General features: G+C 40.2%; 1 protein-coding gene across 6 annotated transcripts in view; it reads right to left on the minus strand.

Moving 5' to 3' along the window:
- Window positions 1-9,626: 9,626 nt before the first annotated feature.
- rasal2 (RAS protein activator like 2) overlaps window positions 9,627-23,995 on the minus strand; it is a 168,558-nt gene continuing 154,189 nt past the window's right edge. For 5 of the 6 annotated variants that reach the window (XM_060931035.1, XM_060931044.1, XM_060931017.1 and 2 more), the window contains 2 exons: window positions 21,850-21,937; window positions 9,627-11,424 (listed from right to left, as the gene is read on the minus strand). In XM_060931035.1, coding sequence (XP_060787018.1) covers window positions 11,257-11,424; window positions 21,850-21,937 — 256 coding nt within the window. In that variant the 3' untranslated portion in view covers window positions 9,627-11,256. Of the gene's footprint in view, window positions 11,425-21,604; window positions 21,636-21,849; window positions 21,938-23,995 lie in introns of all 6 variants that reach the window. The other variant, XM_060931027.1, reaches the window with a different exon arrangement.

A 23,995-nucleotide genomic window follows, 5' to 3' on the forward strand; every position in this document is an offset into this window, starting at 1 on the left:
CTTTACTTCTGAGAGCCGCTGCCACTCCAAGATGCTCTTTTTATACCCAGTCATGTTAATGACCTATTGCCAATTGACCTAATGAGTTGCAATTTGGTCCTCCAGCTGTTCCTTTTTTGTACCTTTTAACTTTTCCAGCCTCTTATTGCCCCTGTCCCAATTTTTTTGAGATGTGTTGCTGTCATGAAATTTCAAATGAGCCAATATTTGGCATGAAATTTCAAAATGTCTCACTTTCAACATTTGATACGTTGTCTATGTTCTATTGTGAATACAATATCAGTTTTTGAGATTTGTAAATTATTGCATTCCATTTTTATTTACAATTTGTACTTTGTCCCAACTTTTTTGGAATCGGGGTTGTAGATGAAACATAAAACTTGTCACCTTACTCAGTCACACTGGAGTCGGAGAGCTGAGCTCCTACTTACGCATTCATAAAAGACTATTCACATGGTAATAGAATGATAATCACGTTCACTCTTTCGGTTTCGATTGGTTTTTCTTTTGCGGTGGGAACACCCACCGTAAACAGGATAAAATCTGTCATAGTTTAGACTGTTTGTTTGGAGGTAAAACTTGTTGTAAGATGGCACACAGATTTTATGTGTTTCAGATTATTCAGGACAGTGATTCAATTCATGAGTCATTTCAGGATTCAGGACAGTGATTCGATTTCAGGACAGTAAATCAATTCATGAATCAATTCATGATTCAATACAGCAATTCAATTCAATCTTGAGAACTGCAACACTGATGAGCGGTGCCTTTTTTTTTTTTTTTTACTTCGACTCGATCCAGCCAAAGATCAACTCGAGTAAGTGTAAATATTCCTTCTATTTCTTATGATCGTATCGGTTGATATGTGTGCGCTGTAGTGCATACACAGGAAAAATGACTGAGCAATTTTTCCAGAGTTAAAAGTATTTTCCTCAAAAATGGTTAATTTTGCTCTATTTTGAGTTTAGAGAGTAAAATTTGGAGTTTGAGTGGGAGCAAAATTACAGAGTAATTGTGTAACAGAGTAACAGAGTTGGTTGTGGCTCTGAACTGTGTAAAATAATACAAGAGTTAATTTTAAAGACACACTGACTAGAGTCAAATACCAGATAAATGAAGCTGTTTTAAAAAGCAGTTTTAGTACTGTGTTGGAATGTGTGAAAAAACATGACCTTATCCATTATGACTTGACCTGATAGGATTAAGAGTTAATCTGATGGTCCTAAGAGTTGGCAGTGGGAGGGGTTTTCACTCTTCTCATTGAATGGAATGGAAATTTTTACCCTTCTCATTGAATTCCTCTCCCACTGCCAACCCTTTATCCCAAAACAATAGAACATAATTTTTTTTTGATGACCAGTTCATTGTCCAAATCAATGGATCAGATTTAAGTTTTTGTGCTTTATACATTCCTAAGACTGAACAGATTCACCTAAGTGACCAAAACGGTTCATCACAATGGATAAGGTCATGTTTTTTCATACATCCCAACACAGTTCTAAAACTGCTTTTTACAACAGCTTCATTTATCTGGTATTTTTTTAAAAGTACAATCATGACGTGCATACTACATAGATATTATTGTAGCTGAACTTGTTCTGAATACAAAAAAGTCATATGATTTTGAAAATACTGCTTAGATTTGTTGAAATTGACAAAATCAGAGCATGCCAAAATCATTAGAGTGCCAGAAAATACCCTCAGACCCCAGAGGGTTAATACAGTCCCGATAACATGACTTGCATATCAGATATCTTCTTTGGTGTTTGGCCTCAACATACTCTGTATTGCTACCTCGCTATCCTCACATGTACACATGCTTACAATAACCTTGCAGAACAGAACAGTGGGAAACACCTTATCTGGCGCAGCACTCCGAGGCTATGCAAACATTCCCGAGTAGTTGTGTCTACGAAGCCGAAATCACTGGATGATTGTAATTCCAGCAAGTGCTGGTGACTATATATAAACTTACTGAGAGGTATTACTGACTTACTAGGCGGCGTATTTTGATTGAGAAAACCGTAACTGTCATGAGCCCATGCAGCCACAGCCAAACAGGGCGCCGCCATCTTTGATAACTCATCTCATCTCATTATCTCTAGCCACTTTATTCTGTTCTACAGGGTCGCAGGCAAGCTGGAGCCTATCCCAGCTGACTACGGGCGAAAGGCGGGGTACACCCTGGACAAGTCGCCAGGTCATCACAGGGCTGACACATAGACACAGACAACCATTCACACTCACATTCACACCTACGGTCAATTTAGAGTCACCAGTTAACCTAACCTGCATGTCTTTGGACTGTGGGGGAAACCGGAGCACCCGGAGGAAACCCACACGGACACGGGGAGAACATGCAAACTCCACACAGAAAGGCCCTCATCGGCCACGGGGCTCGAACCCGGACCTTCAGCGCTAACCACTACACCACCATGCCGCCCATCTTGGATAACTAATGCAATGCAAAAAAAAAAAAATGCAAAAAAAAGTTTTGCAAAGGAACCTCACTGAGATCAGAGCGAGGCGAACAAATCTGGGAAATGGTGGACACGCAACAGTGAGGCTCACCGTCGTCCTCAGTGGTTAACAGCATCATGGGGTTTAAGATAGACCAGCATTTCACTGTGATGTTAGGCATTTCAAGTAACACAGCATTGTATTTGAGCCAGCGAGTGGCTGACAGATGAGATTATTTTTTGTTCTCGGAGAAGAGCAGAAACAGCATGTGGAACCAATAACGTTAGCTCTGAATACTATGCCCACTATGTTTTACAAGGCTACCATGGCTTTTTCAGCTGTAGCAACGGCTCTGAGACACAGCGGTAGTCCCACTGCTACGGAGTCAAGTTTAGCAGAATAATATGCAACTGATCGTAACTTACCTCCATGCTGTTGTAGTAAAACTGACGTCATACATCTTGATTTCTCATCGACTGTCTGGACGAAAGGACAAGTAGGGTCTGGGATCCCCAGTGTGGGGGTGCTCTGGAGAGCTAACTTAAGCTCAACAAATGTATCTTCCCCCTCAGTGGTCCATGTCACCTTGTCATGAGGTCGTAGGCCCTTGCCATGGATCAGTGAACTGAGGGAAGCCTCAAGAATAGCATAATTAGGGATAAATGCATGACAATATGAGCACATACCCAGAAATGGCATCATTTGCTTCTTGGTTAGAGGTTTTGGTATATTTTGTATGGCTGTGATTCTTTCTGATCCCAGAGACTTACCTGAGCCTGAGACAGTGTGTCCAAAAAACTTTACCTCTGTTTGGATGAACTGAATTTTATGTAGACTAATATTATGACCTTCCGCAGTCAAATGTTTCAACAAGGAAATCGTGTCAGCTCTGCACTACTCCTCAGAAGGTGCAGCCAAAAGTAAGTCATCCACATATTGAATTAGGATGGAGCCTTCTGTCAACACAAGAGAACTGAGGCTTTGTCTCAATGTTTCATTGTAAATAGTGGCCTGACATAGGCATGTAAAAGTGTATAGTCAACCATCAAACTGGAAAACGAACCAGAACTGGCTTTCTGGATGAATTGGCACACTAAAGAATGCATTCCCAAGGTCTACGATGGAAAAATATGTACTATTTGGTGGTATTTGTGAAAAAATAGTATGGAGGTTAGGAACATTGGAAGCTTGAGCTCTTAGAGCTGCATTTACCACCTTCAGGTCTTGTACAAATCTCCACTCAGTGGATTAGCCTGGCTCAAGTATGTTTCTTAACTGGAAAAATGGGAGTATGCACGGGGGAGTTAGGACAATCTACAATTACCCCTGCTGCCTTTAGAAAATTGAACATGGGCCTAATCTCCTCTATGGCTTTGGGTTTCAGGAGAGGGACTTACAGGGTCTAAAATTGGATTTTGGGGTGATCACTACTGGCTCAATACCCTTTATCAGCCCTACGTCATGTTTGCCCTGTGCCCAAAGCTGTTTAGGAACCTCCACTAAACATGGGGAGTCAACTTGAAGTTTAGTAAATTGCCATCCTGACCACATCCTTGGCACAGTTTTTTCACCAATTAACACTACGTCTCTCTTTACAGAGACAATGAGACATCCCGCCGCGGGCTGACCACACTACAGCGCTAGGACTACTACATGACATCATTGGCAAACACAAGACCACACACCCAGATGCCGTGTTCGTCATGGCCGGGGATTTTAATCATTGCAACCTCAGGACTGTGCTACCGAAGTACCATCAACATGTGAGCTTTCTGACAAGGGACCACAACATTCTGGACCATGTCTACAGCAACGTGAGAAATGGCTACAAGGCTGTGCCCCGCCCCCACTTTGGACAGTCTGACCACATCTCTGTGTTCCTCTACCCAGCTTACAAGGCCCTTCTCAAACAAGCCCCCCCAGTGAGTAAAACTGTTAAAGTTTGGAATGAAGAGACTGATCTGGTGCTCCAAGACTGCTTCAGTTCTACAAACTGGGATGTGTTTAAGACTGCTGCTTTGAGAGAAGACTGTTCTGTGGATTTAGAGGAATATGCATCTGTGGTCACCAGCTACATCAGTATGTGTATTAATGACATTGTCCCCACAAAGCGCTGCAAAATATATCCTAACCAAAAACCTTGGATTAACAGTGAAGTACGCGCCATGCTACATGCACGCTCCACCGCTTTTGCCTCTGGTGACACAGATGGATATAAAAAGGCCAGATATGACCTACGCAGATCCATCAGGGAAGCCAAGAGGTAGTACAGACTGAAGCTGGAAGGATATTACAACACCTCAGACTCCAGCTGCATGTGGCAGGGCCTGCAACACATCACCAATTTCCAGCAGAAGAACAGCAGGGTCACAGCCAACCACAACACATCACCAGATGAGCTGAACGAGTTCTATGCTCGCTTCGACACCCTCAACTTGTTGACCAGCAGAGGGTGACACAGGCACTGTTTCTGGAGGCCAAGGAGAAGACAGAGGAAGAGGGGGAGCAAATGAATAGCAGCTCATATCCAAATCCTGCATTGGGTTGAGTTTTGGGTAAATGCCAGCAGGTGTCATGTCTGTCTTCCTCTGCAAGGCTCCAGGCACATAGGGGGGCGGAGCGGTTGGTGGCTGCTATGCTGAAGCTGCAGGAACAGAAGCACTAGAAATCTGGTTCGTTCCCTGCCATTCTAACTGACCCTGACGTGTATGTGAATTGACCTGTTGATCTCTTACCATAGCTTCCGTTTGCCACATTTTAAAATCACCCCAGTCCACCTGTATTCTATATTTCTTCTTCCTTTTTCATCCTCCTCTATTTGCTTCAACCTTTCCTTGAGATTCTGTATCTGATGCACACTTAAACTGCCTCCCTCTGGGAAACCACATACCAACATCCTAAGTTGCTTACATGAGTCTGGTCCATAATTAGTTAACATAAGTTTAACGTTTGGAGAAGGGGGGTAGGTTTCAGGAGTTATCTCAGTTTCTGGTTGCTTTGTTCCTTTTTGTCCCATCTTACTTATGTCACAGAGGAACTGCAAAGACTGTGTTTTACTTTCACGTTTTACCCAAAAACATATTGTCTCTCACATTTATCCCAAACATGTTGTGATCATGATTGCTTACTACTATTCGTCAATAACAGGTACAGTAGGTTTCTAGTCTGCCCAAAACCTTACTTAAAAAGAGCAGAAAGGGTTTTCCTCTCTCAGCTTGGTACGTATTTACCCTTTCAAAAATGGTTCACTGATGGGTCCACCTATCTACATGTGCATCTACTACAGTTCACTGCAACACAATCATTTGCCATTCATTTACGAGAACAGGAGAGAAAACTTTTCCTCACCACAAGTTCATTGGATATCAGCGGCAGCGGGGGATCCCCTGTCGTCTATCAATCGGTCTGTCTCCTGGAAGCTTGTCAGACTTGATAACGATGTTTACTCATCAAAGGATCTGGAAATTCCCACTACTTGTGATATCCTGCTGACAACGCCATGAAATTGTGGTGGAAAAAGTAATAATTTAACACCTTGAGACTGTTAGAAGAAGCAAGCAGAAATCCAACTTTATTATACTCTTGCAAGAGCAGGCCTCCAGCACTGAATCCCAGAGCGTTTCACCCAGAGAAGCACTTCCTGTTTTCACATACAGTTTTTAATACAGTCCCAATAATATGACTTGCATATCAGATATCTTCTTAATGTCAGGGTGTTTGGCCTCAACATCCTTGCTATCTTTACACGTACACATGCTTACAATAACCTTGCAGAACAGAACAGAACAGTGTGAAACACCTTATCTTATATAAACATGAAACACAGTGTTTCTGTAACATGACTTCTCTAAAAATCACTACTCTGCAATTTTCCTCTACAGAAGGAAAGGAAATGCAGGACCAAACTAATAAATATTGGCGGTCAGCGAGCACCTCGGCATGATCAGCTGTTTGTTTAGCGACAGAATGATGCAAGTATCAGTGCACAGTCAAGGTAAACCTGCGCACTGGCGCCATCTGCGGGGGGCACGGACCTTTTTGACCCCCCAAAGATAAAGTTGGGGGGGCAAAAACACCCCAATAATGAAAAAAGTAGTAAACAGTACAGATGAACTCATGTTAACTGACGATTGAAACCACCTAAACAAATAATAGCCTAGCTTTGAATGCAAAATAAGTAATCTATAGAAACGTCACCTAAAATGTTATGATCGGACATGACCCGCCCCCTTTTCCGCTTGCAATATTCCAATGGTTGGCAGTGAGTGATTGACAGGTTGCACTACGCAAAATTTACACGTCCTTTAGTGCTTTGCGCAGACTTAAGACCTACCTGCGGAGCACCATGACTGCTCCGAGACTGAATTACTTGGCTGTTCTTTACACACACAAGGAACATACAGACCACATTGATTTGAAAAAAATTACCAATGAGTTCAGCGCTTGTGACAGAAGGAGTGATGTTTTTGCGAAGTTTTAGGGCTGATGGGCTATTAGGGTGAATATGATTTTCTCATGTTCATGAATATGATTTTCTCACTGCCTACTTGTTAATTTCCGTGGCCATGAAAGAGATGTGTTGTTAAAGTTTAGATTAAAATTAACTTTGTCATATCCATTAACTCTTAACAGAAACTACATTCATGTACAGTTGTCTGCCGAATTCATCTCACAGAAAATTGCATGAAACTAAATTTGTTTATTGAATAAATTGTGTTTCATATAATGTTTAAAGTCGTGAGATTTTTTTAATGCATCATAATAAGTTATCGTTAAAATGGGCGCTTCCCACTTGCAATGGTGAATAGTAATGAATGAAAATGACTTACAACTGAGTCTTTGATATTCAACTACATACACTGCCGATGTCATGATGTCACGGTGCAAGAACATAATTCTGACCCCCCAATGTTGACATGAAGTTGGCGCCTATGAACCTGCGCATGTGCACACGGACTTCCTCTGTCTGCTTGACTGTGCAAAACGGGCAATTGCATGCACATTATTTACTAGGGAATCCCCTCAAATTAAAAAAACTTCCCAGCCACAGAATGGCCTGATATTTTGTGAGATATTACAGAAATAAACATACATCCCAAATAACCAAATTTCAGAGGGAACTAAATTTCACCAATTTTATGAAATCGAAAGACAATCTCACTTTAATTATTGTTTGTATCACAATAAAAATAATAAATAATTTGCACCTTTAAAGTGGTAGGCATGGTGTGTAAATCAAATAGTGCTAACCCCACCAAAATCCATTTTAATTCCAGCTTGTACTCTGCAAAAAATTGAAAACTGAATTTGAAGAGAAAATTCCTTAATACTAGTGAAATGATCTTGCTGCATGGACAGATCATTTTACTTGACAAGACATCTTGGAATAAGTTGGTTACAATCTAGAACTAGTTTTAATAATCTCAGAGTTGGTGTCTTGTATTCTTCTAACAGGAAATGCTAGATTGTTTCAACTATATTCAAGATATTCTAACTTAAGATATCATTTTTGCAGTGTAGAAGAATACAAGATACCAACTCAGATTATTAAAACTAGTTCTAGATTGTAACCAATTTATTCCAAGATGTCTTGTCAAGTAAAATTATCTGTCCATGCAGCAAGATCATTTCACTAGTGTTAAGGAATTTTCTCCTCAAATTCAGTTTTCAATTTTTTGCAGTGTAATGCGACAAAACAGGACAAATTACACCAAGGGGGAGGAAACTTTTGCAAGACATTAGTTAAAAAATAATAGCTATGCAATCATTTTACGCTCAGGTAAGGTTTTGTGAAAGCTCTATTTATAAATGCTTACATACAGCTCAGTTTTGCAAACTGTACCACACAGTTGTAACTGAGGATGTTCAGGAAGAAATATGCTGAAAGTCTATAATGGGAGATAACAAAAATAAACAAATATGAAAGAATCTTAATGAAACACTGATAAACAGACTACCAGAAGGTAAAAAGGTATGGCAAGGTAGGCCTTTTAGTGTTTAGATATGACATTATGTAATAATCTCAGAAACTATGCAATGATAAAAATTAAATGGCACGGTTGGTGGAATTTGTGTAAACTCAATTTGTGATCAGAACTAAGCCATCTAGGAGGTTATTTCAAAAAGTTCTCGGCCTCACACAGAAAACATCACAGGAGAAAGATTGTTCTTGCATTGTTTTTCAACATGGTCTCCTTTAACTTAAATACACTTGGTCCACCAATGTTCAAGCCTCGCTATCCCTTCAAAGAAGAAGGTCACATCTTGAGCTTCCAGATTCTCCTCAGCAGCATGGATGACTTCATCATCACTCTGAAAATGGTGACTACGTGAGTGAGTGGGATTTCAGTTTGGGAAACAGATAGAAGTCAGATGGTGCCAGGCTGGGTGAGGAAGGTGCATGGTGCAACAGTTCAAAGCCACATTTGGCTGCTTCTGCCACTGCCACCTGTGTTGTGTGGACGGGCGCATTGTCCTGGAGCAACAGCACATCAGCTTGAAGCTTTCCTCTCCTTTTTTTCTTTGATTGCTTCTTTCAGTTGAGTTTTTGTGGACAGTGATATAAGGCTTTATAGTATACTGTTATGGGCGGCACGATGGTGTAGTGTTTAGCATTGTCGCCTGACAGCAAGAAGGTTCTGGGTTCGAGCCCAGTGGCCGATGGGGGCCTTTCTGTGTGGAGTTTGCATGTGCTCCCTGTGTCTGTGTGGGTTTCCTCTGGGTGCTCCGGTTTCCCCCACAGTCCAAAGACATGCAGGTTAGGTTAATTGGTGGCTCTAAATTGATCGTAGGAGTGAATGGTTGTTTATTTCTATGTGTCAGCCCTGCAATGATCTGGCAACTTGTCCAGGGTGTAGCCTATCTCTCACCCATAGTCAGCTGTGATGGGCTCCAGCTTGCCCGTGACCCTGCACAGGATAAGTGGTTATGGATAATGGATGGATAGTATACAGTTATGCCCCAAAGTGGGAGTTACACCCCTTGTTTCCAGGTGAGGCTGAGAACCTTTTGAAGTCCCCTCAAGAGTATGCTGTTTTAACAAGAACCACTGTGTGCTTCCACAGAGATAATTCTGACCTGACCTAACTGCAATAAGGAGGGAATTCAGTGGGTTTGGAAAAGTGTTATAGCACCTCATTTAAAAAAATAATGAATTCAAACTCAACTTAAAATAGAAAGGCTAAAATGGAGTCTCAACCATCTTTATTTTTCACAATCTTTTCATAATGTTACAGAACAGTGACAACGGCAAAAATGCATTCAGCGTCTCTTTGCTACAAAATATTGTTTAGATCAGAGTGAGGCCATTATGGCAAAACAGTGTGGTTTAACAGTAGTCATTGGCAAACGTTAAATAAGGTTGGAAAAAAGCAGAGATTTGAAAGTAACTGATGATCCGACAGAATATCTGTCTGGGCCACTGTTTAAAGCAGCATAAAGTTAAGAGTGCTAACTTTTGATTAGTTAGGTCTGACAAGATAGTTATTAGGCTATGAATGGGAAACACTGGTGCTAGTTCAAGACCCTAGACTTCACTATGTGTACATTTACACCAGAGGGGTAAAGCCAAAAACATACATACACAGACTATGGCCAAAAGCATGTGGACACCTGAACATCACACCCATATGTGGTTCTTCCCCAAACTGTTGCCACAAATTTGGAAGCACACAATTGTCTAGAATGTCTTTTATGCTGTAGAATTATACTTCCCCTTCACTGGAACTAAGGGGTCCAAACCTGTTCCAGTATGACACTGCGCAAGGAACATGAAGACATGGTTTGCCAAAAATGGAGTGGAAAATACTCAACTGTCCTGAACAAAGACCTGACCGAGACTCCACTGAACACCACTGGGATGAACTAGAACATTGACTGTGCTCCAACATCAGTGCCTGGCCTCACTAATGCTCCTGTGAGCCCATCCACACTCCAAAATCTAGTGGAAAGCCTTCACAGAAGAGTGGAAGTTATAACAACAGCAAATTACTGTACATGGGGAACTACGTCTGGAATGGGATGTTCAGAAAGTACATATGGGTGTGATAGTCAGATGTCCGCAAGCTTTAAGCCATGTAATGTAGCACAACAAAATTATTGATGAATTTACTTCTGCATTATTTTCAGTCACAAATTATCAGTGACTTTTTTGTTTCATTGGTGTAAAGCTGATATGATCCCCCAACCCCAAAAGCAGCCAGCCAGTTTGTCTGCTGAACATGACCTTAAATCAGGCGATATTAAAGCAAAACAAAACACAAACAAACAAAAAACTGTTCAAATAAAATAGTTCAAATTGGAGGTCAAAAACATAGAAAACTTGAGTTATAAAATTGAGTGCATAAAACTGCCTTCTGTTTGTTTGCCCACATTAGTAAGAGCTATAAACCTCTTCTATGTGCTTTCATAGCATCTTCTTTTAAAAGAGTTCCATTATCTGATATGTACATATCCTCAATATATCATATCTTAGTTTAACAATACTTAAAATCTTTGAGACTGTAATCATAACCCTCGTGTATGGTATTATCAGTATTTAAAACATAAAATCACCGACGCAGTACGACAGTACAGCTCTAAACCAATTTAAAACTCTTCTAAACTGATTTACTTCTTTCTGTACAAGCTCAATGCAAGATACAATCTATATACATTGTAACCAGACATTCCTTGCATAAGATTTTATGTAGTAGTCAGAGAACATGGCCACCAACACTGTATCTTAGTCCAAACTGGTGCCGGTGATCCTGTGTCTGAGCATTGACAAGCACAGTTCGACAGGTACGAGCGGCTTAATCAGCAGCTGCTGTTCTTGAACTCTCCATTCTCGGTGATGGAGAGCTTGGTGGGGTTAGTGGGAGAGAGGCCATTGCGAAGGTTGTGCATGCTGTAGCGCTCTTTGACCTGAGTGAGGGCGCTCATGAGGCGCGAGTTAGCTGCATCAAGGGAGCTGATCCGCTTTTCCTGCAAAACACAGACACAGACATGTCAGTCCCTATAGACACAAGACTGGAAAACTCAATGTTTTAATCACAAAATGAATAAACTAAATAATGACCAGAACATCAAGGAGTAGTGTTTGGTCACAGCCTAAGTGCATTTATTAAAAAGATTGTATTCTCAAGCAAATGTATTTTGCTGACAGAAAAACAATCGAAAGAAAACTCTCTTGGTCCAGCACAAAACAAGAGGTGCTTTGTGAGAATGTCACAAAGTCTGAATACCACCGGTAGTGAGCGCAGTGAAAGGGATCATAACATAATGTGCAAACATAATAATTAAACATAAAGAAATAAACAAGAACAAGATTAAGGATTCATTGCAAATTACAGAGAGGGGGGTGGGAGAGGCAGGATGGGGGGTTCTCTGGGAAAGCAGCCAAAGCTCAAGCTCACACACACCAGCTAGTGAAACTACTAAGAGCACCCCATTCAACACACATTCCTTAAGGTCAGCGTTTTATCAGGCTGTATTATTCACAGTTACAACTAAGTATGCATCAATATTCAGACAGAGTAAGAATACTATATGGAATAAGCCTAGTTCAAGAAAATAATCCCCGAAAACCATGCTACACCAAGTGAACTCGCACATTTACTACTTAAACAATTGTCATACTGTTATGAAGTGATATAATGGACTGTATGTAAAGCACCCAAAATGCCAAAAGAAGGTCAAGATCTCACATTAATGGCAAGGAGTCCATTTTGCCAGAGCGATCTGCCAGCTGTACAAAACTGTTCACCAAAAGACATGACATGAGACAGTAGGACAGTGAATAATCAGTGTATATTTGTGCTTATTTTGTTTACCAATGTTCTGTTATCCCATGTTTCCTCCACCCCTCCTATGGGGTGATGTTGTTTCACTCACATGCAAGTGGTGTGTGTGTGTGTGGGGGGAACAGATGAAGGGCAGCGACTCTGTGTCAGCTGGTGTGGACTGAATTCCGTCTCACTTTAACGGTCACTGATATCATTGTTAGAGCATTTTAACACTAACCCAATTCACTCCTATTTCGTCAATTTCATAAACCCAGAGGTGGAAAACATCAATGTGTCTGAAGGGTTCACATACTTTTCCTGATACATTTGAAGCCTGACACCAGATCCACTGTATTCATCAGTGACATGATTTCTGCTCAAAAGAAAACCAGGCTTGGGAATCTATGTCCCATTGCTCAAGCTCAGACTGCCGTGCAGTCATTTTTGTGATCAATGGATGTAAGTGTATTTTTCAGTGTGTTTGTGGCAAATAAAATGGCCTAAATGCTTAAAAGCGAAAGGACTTTATATGGAAAAACTTCTGAAAGATGCACGCTTTCAATATTTTAAATGCAGTTTCATTAAGAATATCAGTCTCTATGAACTTTTACCGATTTCCATGTTGCATTTTGTGTCTAGACTGAGTACTTATCCCCTTGAGCATTTTATAAATAATGCAAAAACAGATGAAATCTGGGACTTTAGTTACATGATGGAAAACTGTGACAATAGTCGTTGAAAGGAAAGTTACCCATGTAATGCATATAGTAGTTCCTGACTATGACTGTGTAAGTAACATCTCTGTATAACAAACAGGAATTAAGCTATAGAAGAAAAGCTATTTCAGACACAAAGCAGAACATAAATACTATGAACATGCACTGATATTTTTGCAAAACTGGAGAAAATGTTTTTGCATGTTATTAGTAATCTAATTACCATACATTTTTTTTCATACTGAATGCATAGCCAGCACCACTGATCTGAAGCTAGGACAGTTAAATAATAGATCTCTTATATTTAAAACGCTTATTGTTAATGTACTATGTTTAACAGAAACATGGAACAAACCAAATGAGTATATAGCATTAAATGAAGCTAGTTGTCATCGACGGATTCACTTATATACAGTTAGGTCCATATATATTTGGACACTGACACAAATTTTGTTTTTTTACCTGTTTACTGAAACGTATTCAAGTTATATAATGGACATGGACATAAAGTCCAGACTTTCAGCTTTTATTTGAGGGTATCCACATTAAAATTGGATGAAGGGTTTAGGAGTTTCAGCTCCTTAACATGTGCCACCCTGTTTTTAGAGGGACCAAAAGTAATTGGACAATTGACTCCAAGGCTATTTCATGGGCTGGTGTGGGCAATTCCTTCGTTATGTCATTCTCAATTAAGCAGATAAAAGGCCTGGAGTTGATTTGAGGTGTGGTGCTTGTATTTGGAAGATTTTGCTGTGAAGAAAACGTGGTCAAAGGAGCTCTCCATGCAGGTGAAACAAGCCATCCTTAAGCTGCGAAAACAGAAAAAAACCATCCGAGAAATTGCTACAATATTAGGAGTGGCAAAATCTACAGTTTGGTACGTCCTGAGAAAGAAAGAAAGCACTGGTGAACTCATCAATGCAAAAAGACCTGGACGCCCACAGAAGACAACAGTGGTGGATGATCGCAGAATAATTTCCATGGTGAAGAGAAACCCCTTCACAACAGCCAACCAAGTGAACAACACTCTCCAGGAGGTAGGTGTATCAATATCCAAATCTACCATAAAGAGAAGACTGCATGAAAGTAAATACAGAGGGATCACTGCACGGTGCGAGCCACTCATAAGCCTCAAGAATAAAAAGACTAGATTGGACTTTGCTAAAAAAACATCTAAAAAAGCCAGCACAGTTCTGGAAGAACATTCTTTGGACAGATGAAACCAAGATCAACCTCTACCAGAATGATGGAAAAAAAAAGTATGGTGAAGGCGTGGTACAGCTCATGATCCAAAGCATACCACATCATCTGTAAAACACGGTGGAGGCAGTGTGATGGCTTGGGCATGCATGGCTGCCAGTGGCACTGGGTCACTAGTGTTTATTGATGATGTGACACAGGACAGAAGCAGCCGGATGAATTCTGAGGTATTCAGAGACATACTGTGTGCTCAAATCCAGCCAAATGCAGCCAAACTGATTGGTCGGCATTTCATAATACAGATGGACAATGACCCAAAACATAAAGCCAAAGCAACCCAGGAGTTTATTAAAGCAAAGAAGTGGAATATTCTTGAATGGCCAAGTCAGTCACCTGATCTCAACCCAATTGAGCATGCATTTCACTTGTTAAAGACTAAACTTCAGACAGAAAGGCCCACAAACAGACAGCAACTGAAAACCGCTGCAGTAAAAGCCTGGCAGAGCATTAAAAAGGAGGAAATGCAGCATCTGGTGATGTCCATGAGTTCAAGACTTCAGGCAGTCATTGCCAACAAAGGGTTTTCAACCAAGTATTAGAAATGAACATTTTATTTACAATTATTTAATTTGTCCAATTACTTTTGAACCCCTGAAATGAAGGTATTGTGTTTAAAAAATACTTTAGTTCCTCACATTTTTATGCAATCATTTTGTTCAACCCACTGAATTAAAGCTGAAAGTCTGAACTTCAACTGCATCTGAATTGTTTTGTTCAAAATCCATTGTGCTAATGTACAGAACCAAAATTAGAAAAATGTTGTCTCTGTCCAAATATTTATGGACCTAACTGTACATCAGCCTCGTTGAACTGGCAGAGGAAGAGTCATCACAGTTATTTATAATGATAATCTAGGCGTCACACAAAAACCTGGACTTAAATGCGTTTGAAATTCTACATAACATATGCAGCCAAAAAAAAAAGTCTACGCAGTCAATTCCACTAATTATAATTTACAGACCCCTTACAGACCCCAGGGCCATGTTCTGAATTTCTTTGTGAATTTGCAGATTTCATATAAAAGCTGGGGGCGGCATGGTGGTGTAGTGGTTAGCACTGTTGCCTCACAGCAAGAAGGTTCTGGGTTCAAGCCCAGCGGCCAACGGGGGCCTTTCTGTGTGGAGTTTTGCATGTTCCCCCTGTGTCTGCATGGGTTTCCTGCGGGTGCTCCGGTTTCCCCCCACAGTCCAAAGACATGCAGGTTAGGTTAATTGGTGGTTCTAAATTGACCGTAGGTGTGAATGGTTGAGAGGAAAAAACCTCTAGAAACCCTTCGGAGACGAGGAAAAATGCTATGGAACTTCATGTGTACGATTGTACAGATTATAATATAATAGGGGACCGTACATATGAATGTGAGTGTGAATGATTGTTTGTCTCTATGTGTCAGCCCTGCAATGATCTGGCGACTTGTCCAGGGTGTACCCTGCCTCTCGCCCATAGTCAGCTAAGATAGGCTCCAGTTTGCCTGAGACCCTGTACAGGATAAGTGGTTACAGATAATGGATGGATGGATATAAAAGCTGGTTGTTTCTTTGACATAGCATACATTTTTGGAGACTTTAAAATTCATTTTGAAGACCTTCTGAGAACAGCATTTGTGTCCAGTCGAGACTCAGCAGGGGTTGCTCAGAAGGTCATAGGACCCACTCATAATGGTGGTCACACTCTTGATCTAATACTAACGTTCAGACTAAATACAGAAAATATAGAAACTATCCCTGAAACTACCCCATCTCATTTAAAATGTGTCTTAGTCATAATCTATGCAGCTTGCCATGCTGCTGTGTCAAACGTACATTCACATCAGCTACTGTGTGTGGTTTTTTTTTCAATAATCGCCCAGAGTTATCAACTATGATTGGATCACCATCTGACCCCGCAGAACTTGATCAGGTGACTGTCAGAGTTCCGGCAGTACCAATTAGAAGAAAATCATTACAGAGAAAAAACTAGCACCCTAGTATAACAATCAAACATGCACCTTAATACATACAACTTTTTCTAAATTAGAATGTAAATGGTGCCAAACTAAATTGGTACTATTCCAATTAGCATGGAGAAGAGAGCCACCTGAACTATAGAAAAGCTCTTAGTGCTGCTGGATCAACATATCTCTCCACCCTAACAGAAGACAAAAAAAAAAAATTAAAAATCCTAGATTGTTATTCAATACTGTAGCAAACTTAACTAGAAAGATGACCACCACAGAAACATGCACGCCATCAATATGTAGTACTGATGACTTCATGAATTTGTTCAATGAAATAATTGAAAATATCAAGCGAAAAATTTCAGACTATTAATTTAAAGCCAGACAATTTGATTTAACTTTGCAGACAATAATATGCTCAATCAGATCAGTGCTTAGAATGTTTTACTCTCCTTCAAGAGAGTAAAACATTTGTTTTACTATTTTTCCCTCATCAAAATCACCAACTTGTGTACCAAATCTCTTACCTACATGTTTCTTCAAACAGAAAGTACCAGAAGCAATCAAACCTCTTCTAAAAATAATCAATGTTTCCATTAGAACTGGCTATGTACCTAAATCCTTGAAACTAGCAGTTATCAAACCCCTGATTAAAAAAACTTATCGGCGACCTCTGTTGTCTAATTATAGGCCAATATCAAACCTCCCCTTAATCTAGAGCCTAAAAAAAAAGGTTGTAGCACAGCAGTTATGCTCATACCTATATAAGAATAACATTCATGAACTGTATCAGTCAGGATTTAGTTCTCATCATAGCATGGAGATGGCACTGGTTAAAGTGGTAAATGACCTACTATTGACCTCTGATCAGGGTTGTGTCTTTTTGATTATGGTGCTTGACCTTTGTGCAGCTCTTGACACCACTGATCACGCTATTCTCTTGAAAGACCAGAAAATGTTGCTTGAGTTAAGAGAACTGGCTTCTCATGGCTCAGGTCTTATTTGACTGATTGTTGTCAGTTTGTAGATGTAAATGCTGATTTTCATACTTCTCATATAAAGGTAATGTTTGGTGTTTCAGAAGATTCTGTTGTAGACCCACTGTTTTTTTCTCTATACGGGTGCATCACCACCAAAACTTTTTTTTTTCATGTTTTGAGTCCAGCTGGTCAAAAAATCAAAAGTTGTTTTATTGCATTGTCTAAATCTAAACTGATTATACTTAGATCAAGGGGTCAGTTGTTAAATTTGGTGCAGTTGATGCAGAGAAATTGGGGAACATGTTTAATGTATCATCATCACATCACCATCTTAACAGAAAATCAAATTTGGAGAAAATCAAATGCAAACTCTGATGTATAAATTTGAATTAATGCATAACACATTTATTTGTCCTACAAAGTCATGTTTATAGGTTGTTTTACAGTATAATATTTTGGAGGTGGATACATTATAGATTAAGGAAAGTATTTACAGCAAAATCAGAAAAACGACATGTGGATAATTTTTTTAATGCGCTCTCGTTTCAAATCTGTATATCTTGGTAAAACATTTGCGACACTGGACTCAATTTGTGGTGACACACCCCATATATGCTACCTCTGGGTAAAATTCTTTGTATAGCTTCCACTGTTATCCTGATGACACACAGTTGAATGTTTCAGCAAAGCCAGAGGAGTGACACCAGCTTAATAAAGCTGAGAAATGTGTAAAGGACATTAGACACTGGATGCTTCTTAACTTCCTTTGAATTAATTCTGACAAGACAAATGTATTTGTACTAGGAACACATACAGCTAGAAGTAAGCTTTCTGATTACATAGTAACTCTGGATGGCCTTTCTGTTTCTTTATGTGCAGCAGTAAAGACCTTGATGTGATTATTGACTCTAGTGTTTCATTTGAAGCTCATGTACAGTGGATATAAAAAGTGTACACACCCTGTTAAAATGATAGGTTTTTCTGATATAAAAAAGACCACGATAAATAATTTCAAAACTTCCCCCACCTTTAATGTGACCTATAACCTGTACAATTCAATTGAAAAACACAAATCTGTTCAGGGGAAAAACATTTAAAAAAAAAAAAGTACAATAAGCTGGTTGCATAAGTGTGCACCCCCTTAAACTAATACTTTGTTGAAGCACCTTTTGATTTAATTACAGCATTCAGTCTTTTTGGGTTGGAGTCTATCAGACTGCCACATCTAGACTTGGCAATATTTGCCCACTCTTCCTTGCAAAAGTGCTCCAAATCTGTCAGATTGCGAGGGCATCTCTTGTGCACAGCCCTCTTCAGGTCACCCCACAGATTTTCAATTGGATTTAGGTCTGGGCTCTGGCTGAGCCATTCTTTTGTTGATTTTGATGTACACTTGGGGTCATTGTCATGCTGAAAGATGAAATTCCTCTTCATCTTCAGCTTTCTAGCAGACACCTGAAGGTTTTGGGCCAAAATTAACTGGTATTTAGAACTGTTCATAATCCCCTCCACCTTGACTAAAGCCCCTGTTCCAGCTGAAGAAAAACAACCCCAAAACATGATGCTGCCACCACCATGCTTCACCGTGGATATGGTGTTCTTTTGGTGATGTGCAGTGTTGTTTTTGCGCCAAACATACCTTTTGGAATTGTGGCCAAAAAGTTCAACCTTGGTTTCATCAGACCATAACACATTTTCCCACATGCTTTTGGGAGAGTTGATGTATTTTTTTTGCAAAATTTTGCCAGGCCTGGATGTTTTTCTTTGTAAGAAAAGGCTTCCGTCTTGCGATCCTACCCCATAGTCCAGACATATGGAGAATACAGGAGATTGTTGTCACATGTAGTACACAACCAGTACTTGCCAGAAATTCCTGCAGCTCCTTCAGTGTTGCTGTAGGCCTCTTGGCAGCCTCCCTGATCAGTTTTCGTCTTGTCTTTTCATCAATTTTGGAAGGACGTCCAGTTCTCAGTAATGTCACTGTTGTCCTATATTTTTTCCACTTCTTGACGAATGTCTTCACTGTGCTCCATGGTATATCTAATGCCATGGAATTTTTTTTGTACCCTTTTTCTGACTGATACCTTTCAACAATGAGATCCCTTTGATGCTTTGTAAGCTCTCTGTGAACCCTGGCTTTTGCTGGAGGATACAATGGAGTAAATGTCTGAACTTTATTTGGGGTTAATCAGAGTCATTTTAATTGATGGCAGGTGTGAACCCAAAAAGACTGATTGCTGTAATTAAATCAAAAGGTGCTTCAACAAAATATTAGTTTAAGGGTGTGCACACTTGTGCAACCAGCTTATTGTACATTTTAAATTTTTTTGCCCCTAACAGATTTGTTTGTTTTTCAATTGAATTGTACATGTTATAGGTCACACGGTGGTGTAGTGGTTAGCGCTGTCGCCTCACAACAAGAAGGTCCTGGGTTCGAGCCCCGTGGCCGGCGAGGGCCTTTCTGTGCGGAGTTTGCATGTTCTCCCCGTGTCCGCGTGGGTTTCCTCCGGGTGCTCCGGTTTCCCCCACAGTCCAAAGACATGCAGGTTAGGTTAACTGGTGACTCTGAATTGACCGTAGGTGTGAATGGTTGTCTGTGTCTATGTGTCAGCCCTGTGATGACCTGGTGACTTGTCCAGGGTGTACCCCGCCTTTCGCTCGTAGTCAGCTGGGATAGGCTCCAGCTTGCCTGCGACCCTGCAGAACAGGATAAAGCGGCTAGAGATAATGAGATGAGATGAGGTTATAGGACACATTAAAGGTGGGAAAAGTTTTTAAATTATTTATCGTGGTCTTTTTTTTTACATCAGAAAAACCTATCGTTTTAACAGGGGGTGTACACTTTTTATATCCACTGTACATATTATTATTAGGATAGCCTTCTTTCATCTCAGAAATATTGCTAAGATAAGAAATCTAATGTCACTACATGAGGCAGAAAAACTAGTTCATGCTTTTGTTACTTCTATTATTGTAATGCCTTACTGTCTGGATGTTCTGGTAGGTGCATACACAAGCTCCAGTTAGTCCAGAATGCAGCAGCCAGAATCCTGACTAGAACCAGAAGATATGACCACATCTCTATCTTATTCACACTGCAACTGCACTACACTGATTGTACTCCTAATCAAATTTTGTACTGATTATAAAATACTACTATTTACTATAAAGCACTGAATAGTCTCGTGTCACAGTACCTGAGTGAACTTCTGATCTTTTATAATCCGCCACACCTATTTCAGTCAAAAGGTGCAGACTCTTTGTTGGTATCTCGAATAGTGAAGGCTACAGTAGGGGGCAGAGGTTTCACTTCCAAAGCCCCATAGTTATGGAACAGTCTTCTAATTAGTGTTGGGGACTCAGTCTCTATTTTCAGCCTAGACTTTAATATTTATTGAGTTATTGGGAAAATCTTTAATTTTTTTGTTAAGTAAAGTAGCAGATCTGGAGGGCTCATGGGCATAGTGTGTTTTCGTGAACTGGGATGCTGCCACCCCACCCCCACGTTAATTCAGGTTTCTTGACATTGGACAGGCTGGCTGGTTTATGTCACAGGACACCCTCATGTCTCTGTGACCTTCTGGCTCTCCCTTTCAGTTATGTGGTCATAGCTAGTATTGCCAGAGTCCCTGCTTGCACTCTGCACACAGTATACATTTTCTTTAACCATTAGATGACAATGTGCCTACCTAATAATCTATATTTCTCTCCCCCTCCCTCTCTTTCCCTCAATCTCCCTCTCCACATGCTACTCCTGAGATAGCTGTGACCATGAACCCTTTTGCTCTCTGGACCTGCCTGATCCATCCTGATTCCCTGCTTCTGGTGGGAGTTTTCATCTTCTTAAAAATCACTTGCTGTTGCTGAAGATGGCCCCACATGGACAGCCTAAAGATCAATGAGATTACTGTGCATAAAACCACAAAAAAACAAACAAACCAAAAAAAAAAACCCTCAAAAAGATGGCTGTAAATGCTCTTCCTTGGAGCGTCACAACTGCAATTGCTATAAACAGTTTTGCTCGCAAGTCTCCATCAGAAGTTATCAACAGCTGATAAGTTGCTCATAGGTTCCTGGTTACTCAATTGCACTTTTTGACTATATAGTTATATAAGGGAAATCATTAACAATTGCACTGTCCAATGTCACCCAGATTAGGATGACCCAGTGGGTCTGGTTCCTCTCAAGGTTTCATCCTTGTGTCATCTCAGGTAGTTTTTCCTTGTCACTGTTGCCTCTGGCTTGCTCATTATGGATAAATATAATCATTTAGAAATTTATATCTGGAATGTGTATGTCTGTAAAGCTGCTTTATAGCAATCTCCATTGTTAAAACTGTACTGCATATTCTCACTCTTGCACTCGGGGGTTAAAACCTGGAAACAAAAAAGTGAAGTGGTAGCCAGGCATGGGTGTTGGGTTTGGGTGGTGCTCACACAAGCATAGCCGTCGTGTAGCATCTCCAGAATGTGATACATTGCTCATACTTGCCTGCTTGTATAACCTCAGCTCCTTCAGAGACCTGCAGTTCAGTGGGACACAGTTACAACAAGCCAGTCAGCAGCCTCTCTCAGGCCACAGATGAACACACTGCTCCTGCCTTTACCGCAATAATCCATAGGCCACACAGCTTTTATTCACATAGCCAATATTTAGAATTATAAGAACACAGAATACACAGAATGTGCAGAAACTGGCGACAAGTGTCCATGAGTTGTGATTTGGCCTTGTTGTACCTGTGCATCTATGATCTTCTGCTTTGCATCTATGACTGCCTGCATCTCTGCATGGTCTCTCTTCAGTTCCTCCTCTACTGCCATCAACCTGTTGTGCAAAAAAAGAAAAAAAAGAAAAATAAAACCCACAGCACACCATAAGCAATAAGTTTATTGGATGCTAATCAGTTCTTAAAATGAGAATTCAGGCAAATGCAAAAATATCACAAGAAAAATGAGAACAAAAACAAAAATATGGTCAGACCATATTTTTTTTGTCAAAAGGCACAGGTGGCGGACTAATTTAACCCACATAAACTTGCACAAAACAATTCTGAAACAGCCTGCATTATACTAGTACCCAGAATATTCACATTAAAAGCAGAATTAACACAAAATAATGAACCCAAATTCAGTTCTATCAGTAGAATGTGTGCAACAGCATCAACACCTAGCATTTTTGTTTTTATTTTCAATGTCAGTGTAGCTACCTACAAGGATGTCCAAAAAAAAAAAAAAGGCTGGAATGGAATGAAATGGAAACTGAAGATAGTTTCAACAGGGGTGGGAGACAGAACATGAAAAAAAAAAGTGCTCCATCCTTAATAGAATACAATTTACATCACCGTTATGACACAAAACTAAATATGCTAACCTGGCTGACAGTCAGGAACTGATTAAAACCTGAAAGATTAAAAAGAGTTCAGTCTCATTTATCAAGTGTGCATACTTATAGATTTGTGCATAAACCATGCATAAGCATGTTTCTTTGCAGAGAATGTGATTTATCAAGTTTTGCTTGCACCTGAGGATGTGCGTACATTTCAGTACAATCCTGACCATGTGTATGCAGGAACCCATAGTGATGCAAAAGTGTAACAGCAAGTCAACTTCCAGCCCACTTACTATCAGATGTATCCGCATAAGAGAGACTAATTACTGATTTTAGTGCTCACAAAACAGTGCAAAGAGGCCACACATATAAATTGTAAAGTAAAATCATATAAAAGGCAAATCTAACGATTCACTTGGATTATGCCTCGCTTGAGGATTTGCTTCATGCAGTTTTGCGGTGGGGGGAATGTGTTTTTGGGGACCCCTGGAAACTCTATGCTGAGACTAAGGAAGGGATTGCCAGTCAAGTTCACTTGCCTGGTGCAGTTTCAGTTGATGTCAGTTTTAGAGGATTTAGCCACATACATGTTTCAAAGAGAAACTGGAAAACAGTCTGGCATTTCCCTATAATCACCATAATAATTCCCCATATTGCTCATGCCACAGTGTATTGCATTTCCAAAAGCAGAAGAAAAAAAGACAGCGAAAATGAATTTTCACACCATTGATTTAAAAAAAAATCGTATCTATTTTTTAGACAAACCACTTGTAAAAGTGCCAAATAAACCATTTTTGTTTTGTCCTACTTTGTGCAAATTACTAGAGGACCAGCCCTCCACTGTAACCCTATATATGTACAACCCCGATTCCAAAAAAGTTGGGACAAAGTACAAATTGTAAATAAAAACGGAATGCAATGATGTGGAAGTTTCAAAATTCCATATTTTATTCAGAATAGAACATAGATGACATATCAAATGTTTAAACTGAGAAAATGTATCATTTAAAGAGAAAAATTAGGTGATTTTAAATTTCATGACAACAACGCATCTCAAAGTTGGGACAAGGCCATGTTTACCACTGTGAGACATCCCCTTTTCTCTTTACAACAGTCTGTAAACGTCTGGGGACTGAGGAGACAAGTTGCTCAAGTTTAGGGATAGGAATGTTAACCCATTCTTGTCTAATGTAGGATTCTAGTTGCTCAACTGTCTTAGGTCTTTTTTGTCGTATCTTCCGTTTTATGATGCGCCAAATGTTTTCTATGGGTGAAAGATCTGGACTGCAGGCTGGCCAGTTCAGTACCCGGACCCTTCTTCTACGCAGCCATGATGCTGTAATTGATGCAGTATGTGGTTTGGCATTGTCATGTTGGAAAATGCAAGGTCTTCCCTGAAAGAGATGTTGTCTGGATGGGAGCATATGTTGCTCTAGAACCTGGATATACCTTTCAGCATTGATGGTGTCTTTCCAGATGTGTAAGCTGCCCATGCCACACGCACTAATGCAACCCCATACCATCAGAGATGCAGGCTTCTGAACTGAGCGCTGA

The sequence above is a fragment of the Neoarius graeffei genome, chromosome 1, assembly GCF_027579695.1.
Source record: "Neoarius graeffei isolate fNeoGra1 chromosome 1, fNeoGra1.pri, whole genome shotgun sequence".
Classification (NCBI taxonomy): domain Eukaryota; kingdom Metazoa; phylum Chordata; class Actinopteri; order Siluriformes; family Ariidae; genus Neoarius; species Neoarius graeffei.